This window comes from Oncorhynchus mykiss, chromosome 2, assembly GCF_057628025.1.
Source record: "Oncorhynchus mykiss isolate SJ-2025 chromosome 2, ASM5762802v1, whole genome shotgun sequence".
Classification (NCBI taxonomy): Eukaryota; Metazoa; Chordata; class Actinopteri; order Salmoniformes; family Salmonidae; genus Oncorhynchus; species Oncorhynchus mykiss.
Window position 1 is genome coordinate 88439140 of NC_143023.1, and position 22114 is coordinate 88461253.

The window sequence follows — 22114 nt, forward strand, 5'->3', positions numbered from 1 at the left end:
TATCTCTAGCCTGATGAATCAGATGTGTTGCCCAGTTGCCTCGTCCTGAGCCCAGCCATGAAATCAGCTTGGAGGGGTTGAGTGGACCCCTGTGGTCAGCCAGCACAAGGTTAAAAGTTGCTTTTGTCTCCGAAGTCAATAAAAGGGGAGAAAAAACATGAAGAGCACTCCTGGTGGGCTATTCTACAATGCCCAATGGATTTCTACTCTCTTTAGCGTCATATGGGAGTGAATCATGCAATTCAACTAGTAGGATTGTTCAGTCAGAACAACATTTTTAATTGTAGATAAGTTGCCCTCTAAAGTGCATGTAAATGCAGTTAGCTTTTCATGCTGGACTGGCTCATCTCTTAGACTCTTTCTCTTGCATGATAGGTACTCTCCATCCCTTACATCTATTGTTTAGCACTTTGAATGTGTTGCTATGTAGTTCAGTGTTCTGATCTGTAGTTTGTTGTCACAGTGAGAGGGAGTGTAGTTCAGTGTTCTGATCTGTAGTTTGTTGTCTCAGTGAGAGGGAGTGTAGTTCAGTGTTCTGATCTGTTGTTTGTTGTCACAGTGAGAGGGAGTGTAGTTCAGTGTTCTGATCTGTAGTTTGTTGTCTCAGTGAGAGGGAGTGTAGTTCAGTGTTCTGATCTGTAGTTTGTTGTCTCAGTGAGAGGGAGTGTAGTTCAGTGTTCTGATCTGTTGTTTGTTGTGAGAGGGAGTGTAGTTCAGTGTTCTGATCTGTAGTTTGTTGTCTCAGTGAGAGGGAGTGTAGTTCAGTGTTCTGATCTGTGGTTTGTTGTCACAGTGAGAGGGAGTGTAGTTCAGTGTTCTGATCTGTAGTTTGTTGTCACAGTGAGAGGGAGTGTAGTTCAGTGTTCTGATCTGTAGTTTGTTGTCTCAGTGAGAGGGAGTGTAGTTCAGTGTTCTGATCTGTAGTTTGTTGTCTCAGTGAGAGGGAGTGTAGTTCAGTGTTCTGATCTGTAGTTTGTTGTCTCAGTGAGAGGGAGTGTAGTTCAGTGTTCTGATCTGTAGTTTGTTGTCTCAGTGAGAGGGAGTGTAGTTTAGTGTTCTGATCTGTTGTTTGTTGTGAGAGGGAGTGTAGTTCAGTGTTCTGATCTGTAGTTTGTTGTCTCAGTGAGAGGGAGTGTAGTTCAGTGTTCTGATCTGTGGTTTGTTGTCACAGTGAGAGGGAGTGTAGTTCAGTGTTCTGATCTGTAGTTTGTTGTCACAGTGAGAGGGAGTGTAGTTCAGTGTTCTGATCTGTAGTTTGTTGTCACAGTGAGAGGGAGGGTAGTTCAGTGTTCTGATCTGTAGTTTGTTGTCACAGTGAGAGGGAGTGTAGTTTAGTGTTCTGATCTGTTGTTTGTTGTGAGAGGGAGTGTAGTTCAGTGTTCTGATCTGTAGTTTGTTGTCACAGTGAGAGGGAGTGTAGTTCAGTGTTCTGATCTGTTGTTTGTTGTCTCAGTGAGAGGGAGTGGTGACTCCTGACCCACCCCACCTTTCCTCGCCACCCTCTCTCTCACCGTCTCTCTCCCCCTCTCTCTCTCTCCCCAGCACCCTAGAGACCACCTTCGACAGCAGTGTCACCACCGAGATCAGCGGGAGAGGCATGCTCAACCTGTCTCCCCACCCCAACCCAGCGCTGCCCTGGCGACTGTGCCCCTCCAGCCCACGTCTGCAGGCAGGCGACGCCCCCTCTGTGGGAAATGGGTACGCAGTGGTGATGCGGGGCAGCTCCAGTGGCATGGTGAGCCCAGAGGATGGGCGCTACCTCCGCAGCAGGCAGACACCAGGACAGGAGAGTAACACTGTGTGTGACCTGTCAGACAAGATGGAAGAGCTGGAGGGCGTTGCCATAGAGACCACAGGGTACATGAGCGATGGGGACGTGCTAGGGAAGAACATCCACATGGACAAAGTCACCAGTGGGTGAGTGCACACAGCATAGCCTATATTACCGTTAAGACAGGAGCTGCATCTAACCTAGAGCGCAAAAAATAAAAAAACATCTTCACTGATTTGTTAGTCAAGGGAGACTACTTATGATATGATAGACATATAAGTGAACTCTTCATCCTTTAGCATTTGTACTTTTGTCTATTCAACTGGCAAAGGGAGCCAGGAGAAAGCAGTAGGCCCAACCCTGCTTTGAATGGACTACTACACCACAGGGATGTGGCGCAGTTAATGTACAGTGCCTTGCGAAAGTATTCGGCCCCCTTGAACTTTGCGACCTTTTGCCACATTTCAGGCTTCAAACATAAAGATATAAAACTGTATTTTTTTGTGAAGAATCAACAACAAGTGGGACACAATCATGAAGTGGAACGACATTTATTGGATTTTTCAAACTTTTTTAACAAATCAAAAACTGAAAAATTGGGCGTGCAAAAAAATACAGTTTTATATCTTTATGTTTGAAGCCTGAAATGTGGCAAAAGGTCGCAAAGTTCAAAGGGGCCGAATACTTTCGCAAGGCACTGTATGTCTCACTTTTCAGTTTTCTTGCCAATAGATGGCAGTGTTTCAGTGTCTGGCAGTGCTCTCTGCTAATGTCTCATTTGTCAGTAGTAGTTTAGAGAAAACTCCTGAATCTGTGACAGCAACAGATGGGAGATCACTTGAGATATCAGACATCATCTTTCATTTGGAACATAGCTTGATAACATGCTGTCTTATTTGGAAAGCTGTAAAATAAATGAGTGGAAGTTAGCAGGGTTCTAAATCTATTTTTAAATGTGGTTTCACATGCATCATTAATCTGATCATCTATCTCTCTTGACACATCCAACCAGACATCCAACCACACATCCAACCCTTATGATATATTCATAAATGACTACATAGTAAAGCAGACAATATTTATTTGCTATCCTGCTTTTTCTGTACATTGCTAACTTATGAAAAGTAGTAACTGTTTCAGGCAGTATAAATACAATGTGTACATGACCCACTAGCCCAGGCTATACTGTCAGGCGTCATTGTCTTGGCTGTGGGTACAACCTTGACATTGAAGCAAAGATACATGGGAATAAGGAAACACAGTACTATTTTCCAGTCATAAATCCTGACGCTTCGATCACACCGACAGCATCAATAGTACGCAGCATCATCTGGATATGTGTGCAACAAAAGTTTATCATTCATCTTCTGCTACCATTTCTGTCAAGCCATCTACACATACAGTTTGACACATACGTTCGATACATCCAACGTATGTACCACACAGAACGCACTACAACTGCCTCTGTAACACAATGCTGCAGGGCAAACGCAGCGTTTCATTGGAAAATAATGTTCTTCTGGTGAACCAAAATGCAATGACGCTGTCAGTGTGCTTATGGAGTTTCACAGAGAGCCTTCTTGTTTGTTTACCAAAGAGGGACATCCCAGATTCCCAGTATGAGGTTGGATGGACACGGATTCTCCAGTTTCTTTCTTGTGAGATTCTGATTGGACTGTGTGTCGATGGGCATGCTTGTTCAGATCAGGCTGAAGTTGAAGAGAGTTTGATTTAAAAATAATCTGGCCTTTGTGCCCTAGAGAGAAAGCAGGTCATGGGAAATATTCTCCTCAGCATTGAGATGACATGAGACACTGAAAGCTCTCATCATTTACAAAAGTCTCTTCTATTCATATACAACATGCACTCCTAGAGAAAGAAGTCTGGTCCAAGGCTGATTGCAGTCTTCTCCTTTACTGGGCCTCAGAGATTCTGTGGTAACACACCCGTGAACACTCAACCAGAGGTTAAGGCGAGTCTTATTTCACAGAGGTGAATCATGTGACACAGAGGTGAATCATGTGACACAGAGCCAACTGCAGGTCAGGATACGTCTGTTGATTATGTGATCACATATGCTGTGTGTTTCATCTCACTAGAATTGGAGCAAATAAGATGTTTATTTTTCCATCAGATCAACTGAAATCAAATTGTATTTGTCACATGCGCCAAATACAACAGGTATTACGGTGAAATGCTTACTAGGGCTTGTTTTTTTAAAAATAAATAAATCAAAGTTATGAAAATATTTACTAAATAAACAAAAGTAAAAAATAAAAGAGCAACTATAAAATAACAATAACGAGGCTATATCCAGGGGGTACTGGTACCGAGTCAATGTGTGGGGTACAGGTTAGTCAAGGTGTAACGAATGTATTCACTCCCTGAACTGTCAGGAAGACAGTTCAGGGAGTGAATACATTTAATTAATAAATGAAGGAAACACAAACAGCGCACCGACATGAAACAGAAACAATGACGACTGGGGAAAAAAACAAAGGGAGTGACAGAGGGCAGGTAATCAAGGAGGTGATGGAGTCCAGGTGAGTGTCATTATGCGCCTAAGGCTGGTGACAGGTGTGCGCCCTAACGAGCAGCCTGGTGACCTAGAGGCCGGAGAGGGAGCACACGTGACACAAGGTAATTGAGGTCATATGTACATGTAGGTAGGGGTAAAATGACTATGCATAGATAAACAGCGAGTAGCAGAGTAGCAGCAGTGTAAAAAAATAATAGTCCAGGTAGCCATTTGATTAATTGTTCAGCAGTCCTATGGCTTGGAAGTAGACGTTGTTAAGAAGCCTTTTGGACCTAGACTTGGCACTCCTGTACTGCTTGCCGTGTGGTAGCAGAGAGAACAGTCTATGACTAGTGTGGCTGGAGTCTTTGACAATTTTTATGGCCTTCCTCTGACACTGGTATAGAGGTCCTGGATGGCAGGAAGTTTGGCCCCAGTGGTGTACTGGGCCGTACACACTGCCCTCTGTAGTGCCTTGCGGTCGGAGGCCGTGCAGTTGCCGTACCAGACAGTGATGCAACCAGATGCTCTCGATGGTGTAGCTGTAGAACTTTTTGAGGATCTGGGGACCCATGCCAAATCTTTTCAGTCTTCTGAGGGGGGATAGGTGTTGTCGTGCCCTCTTCATGACTGTCTTGGTGTGTTTATACCATGTTAGTTTGTTGGTGATGTGGACCTCAAGAAACTTGAAGCTCTCAGCCTGCTCCACTACAGCTCAGTCGATGAGAATGGGGGCGTGCTCGGCCCTCCTTTTCATGTAGTCCACGATCATCTCCTTTGTCTTGATCACGTTGAGGGAGAGTCCTGAGTCTTGTCCTGGCACCATACAGTGCCTTGCGAAAGTATTCGGCCCCCTTGAACTTTGCGACCTTTTGCCACATTTCAGGCTTCAAACATAAAGATATAAAACTGTATTTTTTTGTGAAGAATCAACAACAAGTGGGACACAATCATGAAGTGGAATGACATTTATTGGATATTTCAAACTTTTTTAACAAATCAAAAACTGAAAAATTGGGCGTGCAAAATTATTCAGCCCCCTTAAGTTAATACTTTGTAGCGCCACCTTTTGCTGCGATTACAGCTGTAAGTCGCTTGGTGTATGTCTCTATCAGTTTTGCACATCGAGAGACTGAAATTTTTTCCCATTCCTCCTTGCAAAACAGCTCGAGCTCAGTGAGGTTGGATGGAGAGCATTTGTGAACAGCAGTTTTCAGTTCTTTCCACAGATTCTCGATTGGATTCAGGTCTGGACTTTGACTTGGCCATTCTAACACCTGGATATGTTTATTTTTGAACCATTCCATTGTAGATTTTGCTTTATGTTTTGGATCATTGTCTTGTTGGAAGACAAATCTCCGTCCCAGTCTCAGGTCTTTTGCAGACTCCATCAGGTTTTCTTGCAGAATGGTCCTGTATTTGGCTCCATCCATCTTCCCATCAATTTTAACCATCTTCCCTGTCCCTGCTGAAGAAAAGCAAGCCCAAACCATGATGCTGCCACCACCATGTTTGACAGTGGGGATGGTGTGTTCAGGGTGATGAGCTGTGTTACTTTTACGCCAAACATAACGTTTTGCATTGTTGCCAAAAAGTTCAATTTTGGTTTCAACTGACCAGAGCACCTTCTTCCACATGTTTGGTGTGTCTCCCAGGTGGCTTGTGGCAAACTTTAAACAACACTTTTTATGGATATCTTTAAGAAATGGCTTTCTTCTTGCCACTCTTCCATAAAGGCCAGATTTGTGAAATATACGACTGATTGTTGTCCTATGGACAGAGTCTCCCACCTCAGCTGTAGATCTCTGCAGTTCATCCAGAGTGATCATGGGCCTCTTGGCTGCATCTCTGATCAGTCTTCTCCTTGTATGAGCTGAAAGTTTAGAGGGACGGCCAGGTCTTGGTAGATTTGCAGTGGTCTGATACTCCTTCCATTTCAATATTATCGCTTGCACAGTGCTCCTTGGGATGTTTAAAGCTTGGGAAATCTTTTTGTATCAAAATCCGGCTTTAAACTTCTTCACAACAGTATCTCGGACCTGCCTGGTGTGTTCCTTGTTCTTCATGATGCTCTCTGCGCTTTTGACGGACCTCTGAGACTATCACAGTGCAGGTGCATTTATACGGAGACTTGATTACACACAGGTGGATTGTATTTATCATCATTAGTCATTTAGGTCAACATTGGATCATTCAGAGATCCTCACTGAACTTCTGGAGAGAGTTTGCTGCACTGAAAGTAAAGGGGCTGAATAATTTTGCACGCCCAATTTTTCAGTTTTTGATTTGTCAAAAAAGTTTTAAATATCCAATGAATGTCGTTCCACTTCATGATTGTGTCCCACTTGTTGTTGATTCTTCACACAAAAAATACAGTTTTATATCTTTATGTTTGAAGCCTGAAATGTGGCAAAAGGTCGCAAAGTTCAAGGGGGCCGAATACTTTCGCAAGGCACTGTACTGCCAGGTCTCTGACCTGAGGGCACTACGGCACACGTTGAAACAGGGACTGGATGCTGGAGAACTTGTATGTTGCTCACCACAATCATCTGTATTATCCGATTTTCCTCTAGGAAACGGAAGCAATAGAGAATGACAGTGGAAACATGGTCCTTGTCCTGCTCTGGAGAGTTTTAATACAAGTTGATTCTGAATGTCTTGGTGATATGATAGCACTTTGTTGAAGTTTAGGTCAACCACACTAATCAAAGGGTGTGCATGAACACATAGCCATAATAGTGAGTTCACCTGTCAACTCTAGTGTGTTTCACTCTGTTTTTAACCCAACACCTCACGTGATCGAGAGTTCAGTAAACCTATGGGGGCTTGTGATGTTAGTGCAAATAAATAGTCAGCTGAGGACCTGCAGACTAACTGGCTCTGCTGTTGTTCAGTAACCAGAGTTAATGGATGTCCCACTGCAGGCACACAGCTCTGAACCCAAACATTGGCAGAGATTTAAACTGGACCTTCAATTGATTGATTTGATGCCCTAGGAAGAGTGAGAGTGACCAACATTAGACCACTTCTATGGCCTTGTGCTATAGTCAGGTGGGTTGTGGTTGCTACTGGGCTATAGTACCATAGACCTGTTTGGAAATGTATTGTTGTGTACTTGGTTTGGTTACATTAGATTATTTTTTTTAAATGTCTTGCTTAATAACTCTGAGCCAGTCAATGAGTCATCTCTTGTGGTGTATCTCATTGCGAAAGGCAATTAATCATAACTCATCTTTTGTTTCACAATTGGGTGCTGTAGTTGGTTCACAGGAAAGCAATAGGCTAGACTCACTCCTCTGACAAATGTTAGGGCTTCTTACCTGTCTGGCTGGTTAGTCAGCAACTGGTCTGTCCAACTCAGCTTCAATAGCTGCCTATAGATCCAATCAGTCGGCCTCGAAACACTCAAAAGAGTTATCCTTACTAGGAAGTGTGGCTGCTATTTAGGGCTTGTGCTTATCAGAGGAAATTCCGGCTGTTTGTTAATGTTAGTGCTGCCAGGCTTTGCATGTAATTGGTACTTCCTGATCTCTGAGATGAAAGGTGCTTTGATTAAGGTTGGTGAGTGTCTTTCACTCATCACTCACGATCAAGTAGTACTGGGTCGTTCCACGAAATTAGTGCCTTTTGCATTCCTTTGATATTTTAAGGAGAAATTGTGCACAAATATTGAAATGTAAAAGCCTATTATATTAAATTATGTACCCTTTTAATATAGACCATTTCCTTTTGGAAGGTGAACTGTCGGCCCAGTCAGAGGTCCTGAGCAGGATTGGAGCAGGTTTTCATCAAGGATCTCTGTACTTTGCTCCGTTCATCTTTCCCTCAATCCTGACTATTCTCCCAGTCCCTGCCTCTGAAAACATCCCTACAGCATGATGCTGCCACCACCATGCTTCACCGTAGGGATGACGCAAGGTTTCCTCCAGATGTGACGCTTGGCATTCAGGCCGAAGTGTTCAATCTTGATTTCATCAGACCAGAGAATCTTGTTTCTCATGGTCTGAGAGTCCTTTAGGTGCCTTTTGGCAAACTCCAAGTGAGCTGTCATGTGCCTTTTACTGAGGAGTGGCTTCCGTCTGGCCACTCTACCATAAAGGCCTGATTGGTGGAGTGCTGCAGAGATGGTTGTCCTTCTGGAAGGTTCTCCCATCTACACAGAGGAACTCTGGAACTCTTTCAGAGTGACCATAGGGTTGCTCAGTTTGGCCGGGTAGCCAGCTCTAGGAAGAGTCAGGGAGGTTACAAACTTCTTCCATTTAAGAAGGATGGAGGCCACTGTGTTCTTTGGTACCTTCAATGCTGCAGAAATGTTTTGGTACCCTTCCCCAGATCTTTGCCTTAACACAGTCCTGTCTCGGAGCTCTACAGACAATTCCTTCAACCTGGCTTGGTTTATGCTCTGACGTGCACTGTCAACTGTGGGACCTTATGTAGACAGGTGTGTGCCTTTCCAAATAATTTTCAATCAATTTAATTTACCAAAGGTGGACTCCAATCAAGTTGTAGAAACATCTCAAGGATGATCAATGGAAACAGGATGCACCTGAGCTCAATTTTGAGTCTCATATCAAAGAGTCTGAATACATATGTAAATAAGGTATTTATTTTATTTTTAATACATTTGCAAACATTTCTAAAAACTTGTTTTCGCTTTGTCGTGTGTAGATTGATGAGGAAAATTGTATCCATTTTAGAATAATGCTGTAATGTAACAAAATGTGGAAAAAGTCAAGGGGTCTGAATACTTTCCAAATGCACTGTATGGTACTTTTGTGTGTCACTGTTTGTCAAATCAAATCCAATTTTATTTGTCACATGTGCCAAATACAACAGGTGTGGACATTACAGTGACATGCTTACTGACAAGCCCTTAACCAACAAGCAGTTTTAAGAAAAATAAGTAATAAGTAAAAAATTAAAGTAACAAATTGGTAGAAACATTATGTACAAAATAAGTTATAAATAACACGGGAAAAAACACACACAATTGGTGTCACATCTACTCCCTCTCCCCCCTTCGGCGTTCAATGTCGCCGGTATACTAACCACCAATCCTGGGGACCATCATTACACACACCTGGGATCCATCATTACGCACATCTGGCATCAATCATTACGCGCACCTGCACGTCATCATGAGGCACACCTGGACTCCATTACCTCACTTATTACCTTCTCTATATCTGGCACTCCCTTAGGTTCATTCCCCAGTCATTATTGATCCTGTGTTTTTACGACACTACTGTTATGTTGTCTTGTTCCGTGTTTGTTGTTTAATTAAACATTTCACCTGCACCAGCTTCTCGACTCACAGCATCTTCGTTATAATTGGTTAGGGGACCGTAAAACGGCAGCCATCTCCTCCAGCGCCATTATCTTTGTCTTGGGACTTTTAGTGCCTTCAGTTTAGGGTCTGCACCTTTTGACGAAGTTAGTGTGCCAAACATAAAGTAACGAATTAAACCAGGACAGGTTAATCAGTGGTCACATTAACCTTTTGCTTTCCTTAAGCCTGAAATTAATATTTTCAACAATGATGTGTGAGCTGTCATCATCTATACACACCAAAGCCACTAATATACATGGTTATAAATGACTCTGGTACACACAACACTACAACAATGGTAACATCATCCTTTACACATTTGGTTTAGAAAACCCCAGGTAAGCTCTCCTAACAGTTAAAGATAGAAAATGCTTTACTGCAACAATACCATAAATATCTTAGGAAAGTAGTATTACAGGCTTGGGAAGCAGTTTTACATGTTTTATGAGTGACATTTTAAACAGTGAGACACTTACCCTTGATTTCCTGTCACACTTTAAGACGAGCTGACACTCCCTGTGTTACCTGGATTAGCATGAAACCGTGCTGGGGGTTATGTAAAGTCACAGGGATGATGGTAAAGCTATGCTTTCAATGGGGCTGCCTCAATGCATTTATCTCACCCTAAACTGGTAAGCCTGTGGCGTTGCTCTGGGCTAAAGGTATGACAATAGCCCCCTAAATGGTTAACTGAAAATGGGTAAGTATGGCGAGTCACTTGGTGTTGACTGAGAGCAAATGAGAATGTTTATTTAGCTGCGGAGGCGTGAGTGTCTCGTACGCCCTCCGCATACACTGCTGAGATGATTTTGGCACGTTTTTGTTTTATATGTTGTAATATCTTCAGTCTACAAGCTTCAGTCATGTCAAACCCCAACCTCTCCACCTGCAGGGATGGTGTGACCATTCTGAACGCCTGTGCCATATTCTTTTATTAGGTTGACAGGATATATTTTCTTAGTTTTTTCTTTCTGAACTGTCCTATTTGCTCTGACATCACACACATAATATGTGGAATAACAACATTAGTGTGAGCAGATGTTTAGGTTGAAACACTAACAAACCCTGACCACTTGTTGTTTATGATATGAACCAAATAAATGTCTGTGACTCTCACAGTGCATTTTCATGATGACATACCTCATGGTTCTTCTATATAGGTGTCAGGAAGTCAGACACATTATAAAAGTAGGTAACAGGATTGTAATGTGTTTGTCACGCCCTGGCCATAGAGAGGGTTTTATTCTCTATTTTGGTTAGGCCAGGGTGTGACTAGGGTGGGCACTTTGTTTGAGTGTTTTTGGTGAATAAATTATCATGAACACGTACCACGCTGCGTTTTGGTCCACTCCTTCTTCATGCAACGACGAGCGTTACAGAACTACCCACCACCAAAGGACCAAGCAGCGTGGTAAGGAGGAGCAGCGTGGCCAGGGGTATGAGACAACCTGGGAGGAGGTAGAGAGGTGGTTGGTCGACCCAGGGAGAGTGCCAGAGCCCACCTGGGATTCTATGGAGCAGTGCAAAGAGGGATACCGGAGGATGGAGTCGGCGAGACGAACACGGCTGGCAAGGAAGCCTGAGAGGCAGCCCCCCCAAAAAAAATCTTTGGGGGGGAACACGGGGAGTGTGGCAGAGTCGGGTTGGAGACCTGAGCCAACTCCCCGTGTTTACCGTGGCGGGCGTCGTACTGGTCAGACACCCTGTTATGCGGTGGAGCGCACGGTGTCTCCAGTATGCGTTCTTAGCCCGATGTGCTACATCCCAGCTCCCCGCATCTGCCGGGCTAGGGTGAGCATCCAGTCAGGACGGATGGTGCCAGCCCTGCTCTCCAGACCTCCAGTACGTCTCTACGGCCCAGGATATCCTGTGCCGGCTCTGTGCACTGTCTCCAGTGCGTCTGCACAGCCCTGTGCGTCCTGTGCCTGCACCCCGCACGTGCCAGGCCAAAATAACCATCCAGCCAGTGCTGGTGGTGCCAGCTCTGCGCTCAACCGCCAGTGCGCCTCCACGGCCCAGTGTATCCAGTGCCTCTGCCAAGGACAAAGCCTCCTGTATGTCTCCCCAGCCTGGTGAGTCCTGTGCCTGCTCCCAGAGCCAGGCCTCCTGTGTGTCTCTCCACTTCAGTAATCCATGGCAAGAAGCCTCCAGTGATGATCCATGGCACGAAGCCTCCAGTGATGATCCATGGCAAGAAGCCTCCAGCGATGATCCATGGCAAGAAGCCTCCAGTAATGATCCATGGCAAGAAGCCTCCAGTGATGATCCATGGCAAGAAGCCTCCAGTGATGATCCAGGGCACGAGGCCTCCAGTGATGATCCATGGCAAGAAGCCTCCAGTGATGATCCATGGCAAGAAGCCTCCAGTGATGATCCATGGCAAGAAGCCTCCAGTGAGGAGTCATGGCACGAAGCCTCCAGTGAGGAGTCATGGCACGAAGCCTCCAGCAACGACGGTTTCCAGTCCGGAGCCTCCAGCAACGACGGCGCCCAGTCCGGGGCCTCCAGCAACGAGGGTGCCCAGTCCGGGGCCTCCAGCAACGAGGGTGCCCAGTCCGGGGCCTCCAGTAACGAGGGTGCCCAGTCCGGGGCCTCCAGCAACGAGGGTGCCCAGTCCGGGGCCTCCAGCAACGAGGGTGCCCAGTCCGGGGCCTCCAGCAACGAGGGTGCCCAGTCCGGGGCCTCCAGCAACGAGGGTGCCCAGTCCGGAGCCTCCAGCAACGAGGGTGCCCAGTCCAGGGCGAGGATCCCCGCACCAGAGGCGCCACCAAAGTGGGGGGAGCCAGAGGCGGAGGGGGGTCTACGTCCCGCACCAGAGCCGCGGCCGTAAAGGAGGCCCACCCGGACCCTCCCCTTTAGAGTCAGGTTTTGCGGCCGGAGTCCGCACCTTTGGGGGTGGGGGGTCCTGTCACGCCCTGGCCATAGAGAGGATTTTATTCTCTATTTTGGTTAGGCCAGGGTGTGACTAGGGTGGATATGTTTTCTATTTCTTTTTGTTTGGCCGGGTGTGGTCAGAGGCAGCTGTCTATCGTTGTCTCTGATTGAGAATCATACTTAGGCAGCTTTTTCCCACCTGTGTTTTGTGGGTAGTTATTTTCTGTTTAGTGTCTGCACCTTACAGAACTGTTTCGTTTCTCACTTTGTTAATTATCATGAACACGTACCACGCTGCGTTTTGTTCCCCTCCTTCTTCATGCAACGACGAGCGTTACAGTGTTTGAGGTTGTCAGTGAAGTGGATTAGTACAGCCTGCCATGGTGACGCACAGCAGAGACAGGGACAGGGTCAGAGACAGGGTCAGAGACAGGGACAGGGACAGAGACAGGGACAGAGATGGGGACAGAGACTGTGACAGAGGCTGAGACAGGGACAGAGAAGAGAGAAGAGGACAGACACAGAGATTGAGACATGTACTGAGACTGTGACTGACAGGCCTGTTGTGTTGTGTGTCTGCAGCTACATGACGGACGGTGGGGTGGGCATGTACACACGCCGCCTCAAGCACCTGCCGGATGGCATGGCTGTGGTCCGAGAGACACTCCATCGTAACAGTTCCAAGGGCCAAGGGGACGCCACCGACAGGTTTGTCACCACTACCACCCCTTCCCCTGTCCCCTAACCTCTTGCCTAGTTAAATAAAGGTTAAATGAAACAATTACAAATAAATAAAACCTCACTCCACCTGCAGTGTCTGGCTCAGGTGAGGCTTCTGTACAGACATCCAATAGGATTAGTCTGGAAGCAACAAAGCTGCCATTGTTGGGAGGCTGAGTCTGAGGGAAAACAGAGTGATTGTTTTCCTCAGTGCCACAGGCTATGGACACACACACACATGATAACATAGACACTCTACACACATGATAATATAGACACTACACACATGTATTTTGTATTTTGCAGATATGTGGTAGTGGCCTGAGGGAACACACTTAATGTGTTGTGAAATCTTTTATCACATTTTATTTGTCACATATGCCAAATACAACAGGTGTAGACCTTTACGTGAAATGCTTACTTACAAGCCATTAACAATGCAGTTCAAGTACAGTTAAGAAAATAATTACTAAATAAACTGAAGTAAAAAATAAAATTAAAAGCAAAATAATAAAATAGCAATATCGAGGCTACAAACAGGGGGTACCGGTGCCGAGTCGGGTGAAATGACTCTGCATAGACAATAAACAGCGAGTTGCAGCAAGGGTGGTCAATGTAAACAGTCCGCGTGGCCATTTGATTAATTGTTCGAATACGACTGGTGGAGTTATGTCATGGAAGTGGAAGACATACAAGACCACTGATAATCTCCCTCGATCTGGGGCTCCACGCAAGATCTCACCCCGTGGGGTCAAAATGAGAGAGTTTGCTGCACTGAAAGTAAAGGGGCTGAATCATTTTGCACGCCCAATTTTTCAGTTTTTGATTTGTTAAAAAAGTTTGAAATATCCAATAAATGTTGTTCCACTTCATGATTGTGTCCCACTTGTTGTTGATTCTTCACAAAAAAATACAGTTTTATATCTTTATGTTTGAAGCCTGAAATGTGGCAAAAGGTCGCAAAGTTCAAGGGGGCCGAATACTTTCGCAAGGCACTGTATATATATTTGCGAAAAAATATATGGGGGATTGGAGGTAATGCAGGCAATTACACTGATGGAAGCTACAATCTATCTGCAATATTAAAGCTGATCTGCCCGCTATAAAAATATACATTTAAATTATTCAGCAGTCTTATGGCTTGGGTGTAGAAGCTGTTAAGGAGCCTTTTGGACCTAGAGTTGGCGTAACAGAGAGAACAGTCTATTACTTATGTGACTAGAGTCTTTGACAATTTTTTGGGCCTTCCTCTGAAAGTGGCAGCTCTAGCCTTTAGCTTGTTTACATTGTTCCAAGTGGTAAAAAAAAGTTGATAGTGTAATCTAACAGCACCTGTTTGGCACACATAATATGCACAAAGCTCTTGCTCCTTATCTTATTTTTCTTGATTGCCAGTATTTTCAACAACTATTCAAATTGATTCCACACATATGACTTCCCCTTTACCTGCTGAAAAACCAAACATTCACCCTTTTCCAGCTTATTTGTCACGTCATGTGCATCCATTTTGCTGTCACATGTGTTCTGGTGTTAAGAGTTTGTTAAACAATTTATTAATCTGTTTAGGATATGCTATAGGTCAGGCTCTATTGGCCACGTACATGTGATGCATACATGAGCGCAAGGGTTGAGGAAATAGGGAATGTTTTTCCTAAATATTTTTACATTATATTTTTGAGTGGCGGCCACGATTTAGGATCCGCCGCTGCCAAATGAATATAGGGGAAACACTGGCCAGTGTGTGGGCTTGGTGGACAGGGCTCTGAATAGCCGTCTCCTGCCTTGAGGCAGTCTGATGTAGACAGAGAACACTGTAACCAAGCACCCTATATGATTACGTTCTTGTTCCCCAGCCGTTGCAGTTGCTAAGTCATCTTGTATCTGAGATACTGACAACGGTTCAAAAGCACCTACATTGTGTCTGATCTGACTTTGATTGATGCTCCGCTCTGTAATCTAAGCATGCTTTCTGAAGGGGGTTTTGGAAAGAGGTATTTTGAAGGGAGGGCTGTGTTTATGTTTCAGACAGAGATGTATCTGGTGTTTGATTTGATGTCTATACCTGGGAAAAATGACTACTAACAGATTAGTAGTTCCAGAGTACTTGTATTCCTCAAAACCTCTTTACATTTTAGCACTTGCACTGCATTTAGCTGGTCTGCCCACTCATTTCAAGTGAGAATCCACCCCATCAAAGCTACACCTACAGCACACTGTGAGAGGGTTATGGGAGAGGATTGGGCACCTGGCCAAACATGCATTAGTATTCAGATGATGATCAGTAAGAGCAAGGCAGACACACACACAGAGGAGTGGGGTACCAGTACTGTATGTGTGAGAAGCAGAGTGAGCTGGAGGGGGCTTCAATCTCGTGGCGAGGAAAGAGAGAGGGGGGAGGATCATCACTGTCTCATTACAGTAGCTTCAGGGCTCTCCACGGTACGCACACACACACGCACGCACACACATGCACACTTCAGCCGGAGAGAGAACGGGCAGGGAGGGGATCCACTCCAGTCTGTGGAGGGAGCACAATGCTGAGAGAGTCTGCCTGCCGGGCTGTCGGGCTGGGCTAAGGCCTGATAGTGATCAGTGATAGCCCTGTGCTGTCTGGCTGGCTGGGACTGGGCTGTCGTCGCGGCTGTGCTGTCTGTCTGTCTGCTGGCCTGCTTACCTGTTGAGTGCAGCTCCTTGGTGGGCAGTCTGGGCTCTAGACTGTCTTTGACACTCAGTGGGAAGGATAGACTGCTTGCAACACAAAGGGACAGACTGGATACTGAAAACAATATGAGAACGAAGTGGAGAATTTAAGCTGTGAAGTAAGTGTTTTTGTCTGTTTGTTCATTTGTATTGGAGTATGTCTTTTGAATGTGAAGTGGAGGGAAAGTGCCTAGGGTTGGTGTGATGTCATTCAGTCTGTTTGGTATTGAAGACTTCCTGTCTCGTGTAATGTGATAAACAGTAAGTCATTCATAATGATCTCTGTAACCCAATCACAGCCTGTAACTCCAGCTGTGTGTGTGAATACAGTAAAGCCCAGAGAGGTATCCATGAAGCAAGCTAGATCCACTCAGGGGTTTCTAAAGCTAAGCAGATTCAGTTCACATTCCAGCTCAGGCTTCATCCGTATGACAATGGTGGATATTGCTTGTCCGCCTGCCTCTAACTCTAGCAGGCTTGGAGAACATACAGAAATAACTTATTGGAGGGAATTAACATTATTTAGGCCTATTTTATTTGGCCCTGGGAAGAAGTAAAGAAGGTCACATTCCTCAGTGCTCTAGGGAAGATAGTACACAGTGCATCTGCAACATGAAGGGCTGCTACAAAAGGTTGAAGACCTCATATGGAGTTCACGTCAGTAGCTCCTGAATAGAAACCTATTGTTGACACAGTTATAGGCAGCCTATGATTTAGTACAGGATTCCTGAGGATACAGAGGCCACTATGATATTGGCTGAAATATAGCCAAACACTGTATGCTGTGTGAAAATTAACACCATTATTGTTACATTGTGTAGGAGTTGAATCAGAGAGATAGAGGAGTCCAGAGTGTTGTGAAAGGGAATTAGTGGTGTGTTGCATGCCCATCCTGGGACCTGTGTCTGGTCTGCTGGGTCCTGGCTATGAGGGGACTCAGCTAATACAACAGTGGGGAACCCATCTTCAAACACAATGTCTGACAGATAGGAAGAGAGATGGGGAACCTCATCTGATCATCTGGTTAAGGATGCCACCACTTCCCAGAGCAACATCAATGATCACAATGCTTTTTCACTGATGCTTGAATGGATGGATGCTGATATTTTGTATTTATTTTACCTTTATTTAACTAGGCAAGTCAGTTTAGAACAAATTCTTATTTTCAATGACGGCCTAGGAACAGTGCCTGTTCAGGGGCAGAACAACAGATTTGTACCTTGTCAGCTCAAGGGTTTGAACTTGCAACCTTCCGGTTACTAGTCCAACGCTCTAACCACTAGGCTACCCTGCCGCACCATATATACCTTCTCCGCTATGCAATCTCGTTTCCGAGCTGGTCCTGGGTGCGCCTCAGCTACGCTCAAGGTCGTAAACGATATCATAACCGCCATCGATAAGAGACAATACTGTGCAGTTGTATTCATTGACCTGGCCAAGGCTTTCGACTCTGTCAATCACCACATTCTTATTGGCAGACTCAACAGCCTTGGTTTCTCAAATGACTGCCTCGCCTGGTTCACCAACTACTTCTCAGTCAGAGTTCAGTGTGTCAAATATGAGGGCCTGTTGTCCGGACCACTGGCAGTCTCTATAGGGGTGCCACAGGGTTCAATTCTCGTGCCAACTCGTTTCTCTGTAAACATCAATGATGTCGCTCTTGCTGCTGGTGATTCTCTGATCCACCTCTACGCAGACGACACCATTCTGTATACTTCTGGCCCCTTTTTGGACACTGTGTTAACTAACCTCCAGACAGGCTTCAATGCCATACAACTCTCCTTCTGTGGCCTCCAACTGCTCTTAAATGCAAGTAAAACTAAATGCATGCTCTTCAACCAATCGCTGCCCGCACCCGCCCGCCCATTCAGCATCACTACTCTGGACGCTTCTGACTTAGAATATGTGGACATCTACAAGTACCTAGGTGTCTGGTTAGAATAAACTCTCCTTCCAGACTCACATTAAGCATCTCCAATCCAAAATTAAATCTAGAATCGGCTTCCTATTTCGCAACAAAGCATCCTTCACTCATGCTGCCAAACATACCCTCGTAAAACTGTCAATCCTACCGATCATTGTCTTCGGCAATGATATTTACAAAATAGCCTCCAACACTCTACTCAGCAAATTGGGTGCAGTCTATCACAGTGCCATACGTTTTGTCACCAGCCCCATATACTACCCACCACTGCGACCTGTATGTTCTCGTTGGCTGGCCCTCGCTTCATATTCGTCGCCAAACCCACTGGCTCCAGGTCATCTATAAGTCTTTGCTAGGTAAAGCCCCGACTTATCTCGGCTCACTGGTCACCATAGCAGCACCCACCCGTAGCACGCGCTCCAGCAGGTATATTTCACTGGTCATCCCCAAAGCCAACACCTTTTTTGGCCGCCTTTCCTTCCAGTTCTCTGCTGCCAATGACTGGAACAAATTGCAAAAATCACTGAAGCTGGAGACTCATATCTCCCTCACTAACTTTAAGCATCAGCTGTCAGAGCAGCTCACAGATCATTTCACCTGTACATAGCCCATCTGTAAATAGCCCATCCAACTACCTCATCCCCAAAGTGTTATTTTTTTCATCTTCTCCTTTGCACCCCAGTATCTCAACTTGCACATCTCCTGCACATCTATCACTCCAGTGTTTAATTGCTAAATTGTAATTACTTCACCACTACGACCTATTTATTACCTTACCTCCCTAATCTTACCTAATTTGCACACACTGTATATATATGTTTTATATTGTGTTATTGACTGTACTGTAAGTTTGTTTATTCCATGTCTAACTCTGTGTTGATGTTTGTGTCGCACTGCTTTGCTTTATCTTGGCCAGGTTGCAATTGTAAATGAGAACTTGTTCTCAACTGGCCTACCTGGTTAAATAAGGGTTAAATAAAATTAAACATTTGTTTTAAATAATTTGATTGTTATTTAGAATCAGTTGGACATCCCAAACCTATAAGCAAAAACAAATGAGATGCGTTTTAAATACCTTATGGAATGCAAGCTTTTTTTGTTACATCTCATCTCTTAACCACTTAACCTCCTGCAGATAGGAAGAGAGGCCTCTTCAATCTCCTCAACACACTATTGTGAAACAACATTGTGTTTGAATAGAGATGTTTCACTCCCTAAATTGTGGTAATTGAGTGCTTCAGACAACAGTCTTAATTATGCTTGAGAGGAATAACACTCTGGAGCCGATTGGCATGGAAATGAGCCGGTGACAAAAGGAAGCAAGGAAAGGAGGGAGTAAATCCTACTGTCACCTCCTTAGCCCTCAGTGTTGACTGGCTGCTGGGGTGTATTATGGAAGTCAAGTCAACGTTAAAGTGAGTGAATGAAGTGTTCTGTTCATTTCCCTCGGTTTCTTTCTCTCTGCAGAATCAATAGAATGTTCCACAAAAGAACACTCAATGCTAATGTGAATCTATTTGTGTTTGTTATTGTGGCATATCGTGTTGTGGATGTGAGTCTGTGAGCTGTCTTTGAGATGTGTGTGTGTGTGTGTGTGTGTGTATGTGTGCTTGAGTACATTCGTGCGTGTGTGTGTCTAGCACTACTCCGTGCGGTGACCGCTAGTCCAGAGTCCGTCTCCAGCTCCCACATCCTCAGCAGAGTAACACTGGAACAATGAGTGAACTTGGCTTGGGTTCACATCAGAGATGTAAAATCACACCCAGACCAGGACAGAAGAGCACGTAGGACATTATAACTCTGGGTCAAATGTTTTGCTGTTAGAAGCCAGCAAACAAACTGGGCAAATTGCACGTGCTGAGAAAATAGAAACAATTTGACTTAACTAATTCTGTAGGTCAGCTTGTCAGAAAGGAATTTCTTCTTGAATTTCTTTTCATTCAGAACAAAACAAGTGTAATGTTCTTTTCCAGGACAGCTAAAACGACAGAATATAGTGGAAAATGGTGTCATTTCTCTCCTGTTTGATTACTCCACTGATTTGAGGGACAGGCACTTGCGTGTCAGAGAGAGAGAGAGAGAGACTGTCAAATCCGTTGAGAGGTTGGTTGTTCAGCTGAATTCCTGACACTCCTATGGCTTTGAGGCAGCCATGTCATTACACTCGACTGGCTTCAGAGGTTTGGGCTGCTAGCCTGCTAGCCTGCTAGCCTGGAATGTGCCGTCAAAGATAAATGTATAGCTATCCCACTTTTCTAAATATATCAACTAAGTTTTATATTTCATGCCTGTTTGTTTTTAACAGCTAAGGGGCTGCCTTTCTGTCGTAAATATATTTTTGTCAATTCAATGTCACTGGAAAGTGGAGTGATATTGGCATGTTCAGGGGGCTAGATCGGCTTTATTGCGTAATGTTGATGTTTTCTTCTGAGTTAGTAAGTCAGCCCTTTAAAGCTTGACCCGGGGACGTGACCCTGAACAATCCTTTTAAGGCAAAGCAGGGGAAAGAAAAGGATCCTCAGTGGAATGTACAAATAAGATTGGCTCAGGAAAACCCACCAACATGTGTCCTCCTAGACTTGTTGTCTTTACAAATACCCCCAAGAATACACATTATCCACCTGGCAAAATAAGGCTGACTCTGAGCAGTTGGTTTGGGCAAATGTGGATTTAAAGCACTTCTTTGGTTAGCTGTTCCTAGATCATGTTAAAAGCTGAAGATTGTTTGAACGTCTCAGAGGTAAAGCTGTTCTGAGATCTGAGGCTTACCTTCCTGTGTTTGAAGGACCTCACAGGTTCTGTTCTGTTTTATCAGCTCTGACTTGGCTGTTTGGATCGTGACTCAGAAGCTGAAGTGGTGTTTGAAGTGCTTCCCAGGTTACTCCCCTATGTGGCTGTTCTGAGGGTGGGTGTGTGTGTGTGAGGCCGCTCCCCTTAGTGTGTGTGTGTTTGGCTGGCTGCAGGGGGAGAGATCAGTCAGTCAGTGTGCTCTAGCGGAGAGAACTGAGCATACAGTGGAAGTGTACACATGAAGCTCTCCGTCATTCACTCCAACTTCAGCGGCTTCCCTCAGCGAGCTCCCAGCAGCTCCTACTACAGCGAAGGGATACCACCTTGGGCTGCTGCGGGCTCTATCAGGTATGGACAGACAGACAGACCAGAGTTACCTTTTGCTCATGATCATTTTCTTGTTTGTGGGAGAGAGAATGGAGAATCTTTACATGTGGTGTTGTGTATCTATAAATTGTGTGTTTGTTGGAGTTTTGGTTTGAATTTAAAAACGGGTTCATTTCTTATACATTTTTAAATGTTCAGTTTGTTTTTATGGTTTCTTTTAACATTTAGTGAATGTGTGACAAAACCTTTAAAGGAGCTCCTAAAATGGCAACACGTCAAATGTTATTTGTCACATGCACTGAATACAACACCTTACCGTGAAATGCTTACTTACAAGCCTTTAACCAACAATGCAGCTCAATAAATAGAGTTAATACAATATTTACTAAATAAACTAGAGCTAAATGTCATAAAATAAACTAAATGTCATTCCTTCTTGAATGTAGTGCATCCCTTAATGTTCCTATTCATGCATGGAAATTGTCCTTTAACAGGGGTGTTTCTTTTAAGTGATATGTGTATTAATGTAAGCTCTTCTTTGTTGAGTGCTGTACAGACAGTGTTTGCAGAGAGCTTGGTCTTTGCCTGTGGGCTGGTTTCTCTCTAATCTGTCTGCTCTGGTCTACTGGCAGACTGGCTTTTTTAGGTCAGCAACCAGCCATGCTAAAATACACTCTGTCCAGAGTAGCATTGCGTTATCAAATGTTTGTTAAAAACAATATTTGGTTAGTTAAACGATCCAATGTGTAGTTGTTTTTTATTCCAAGAAAATAGAGAACTCTTGTGTGGCACAGTTTCTTCTGTTTAATGACTTGACCAACTCAGAGTTAGGTGTTCATTGCTTGGAAACAGCTTTGAATATTGCTGAGGGGGTGAGAAGTATAGTAGAACTAATGGACTGCCTCCCTGACCAGAGTGGACATGCAGGGCAGTGTGGTGTGGGACCTCGACAGAGCTCCGCTCACTTCTCTCCACTGGCCTCTCAGACCAAAGTCGCCCAATTTCCTGCCCCAGAGTGTCCACTGATCACCTCACTCCTCTAAGGCCCTGGGTCTCTAATTCTGAGTGTCCACTGATCACCTCACTCCTCTAAGGCCCTGGGTCTCTAATTCTGAGTGTCCACTGATCACCTCACTCCTCTAAGGCCCTGGGTCTCTAATT

The 22114-nt window shown here is 44.7% G+C and overlaps 1 protein-coding gene across 6 annotated transcripts in view; it reads left to right on the top strand.

Annotated features, from left to right (window-relative positions):
* The window catches only part of LOC110499041 (neuron navigator 2), a 79035-nt gene that overhangs the window by 16095 nt on the left and 40826 nt on the right, over positions 1–22114 (top strand). For 4 of the 6 annotated variants that reach the window (XM_090211847.1, XM_036958479.2, XM_036958480.2 and 1 more), the window contains 2 exons: positions 1543–1917; positions 13075–13200. In XM_090211847.1, the coding sequence (XP_090067973.1) occupies positions 1543–1917; positions 13075–13200 (501 nt within the window). Of the gene's footprint in view, positions 1–1542; positions 1918–13074; positions 13201–20772; positions 20975–22114 lie in introns of those variants that run through there. The other 2 variants (XM_090211845.1, XM_090211846.1) reach the window with 1 other exon arrangement.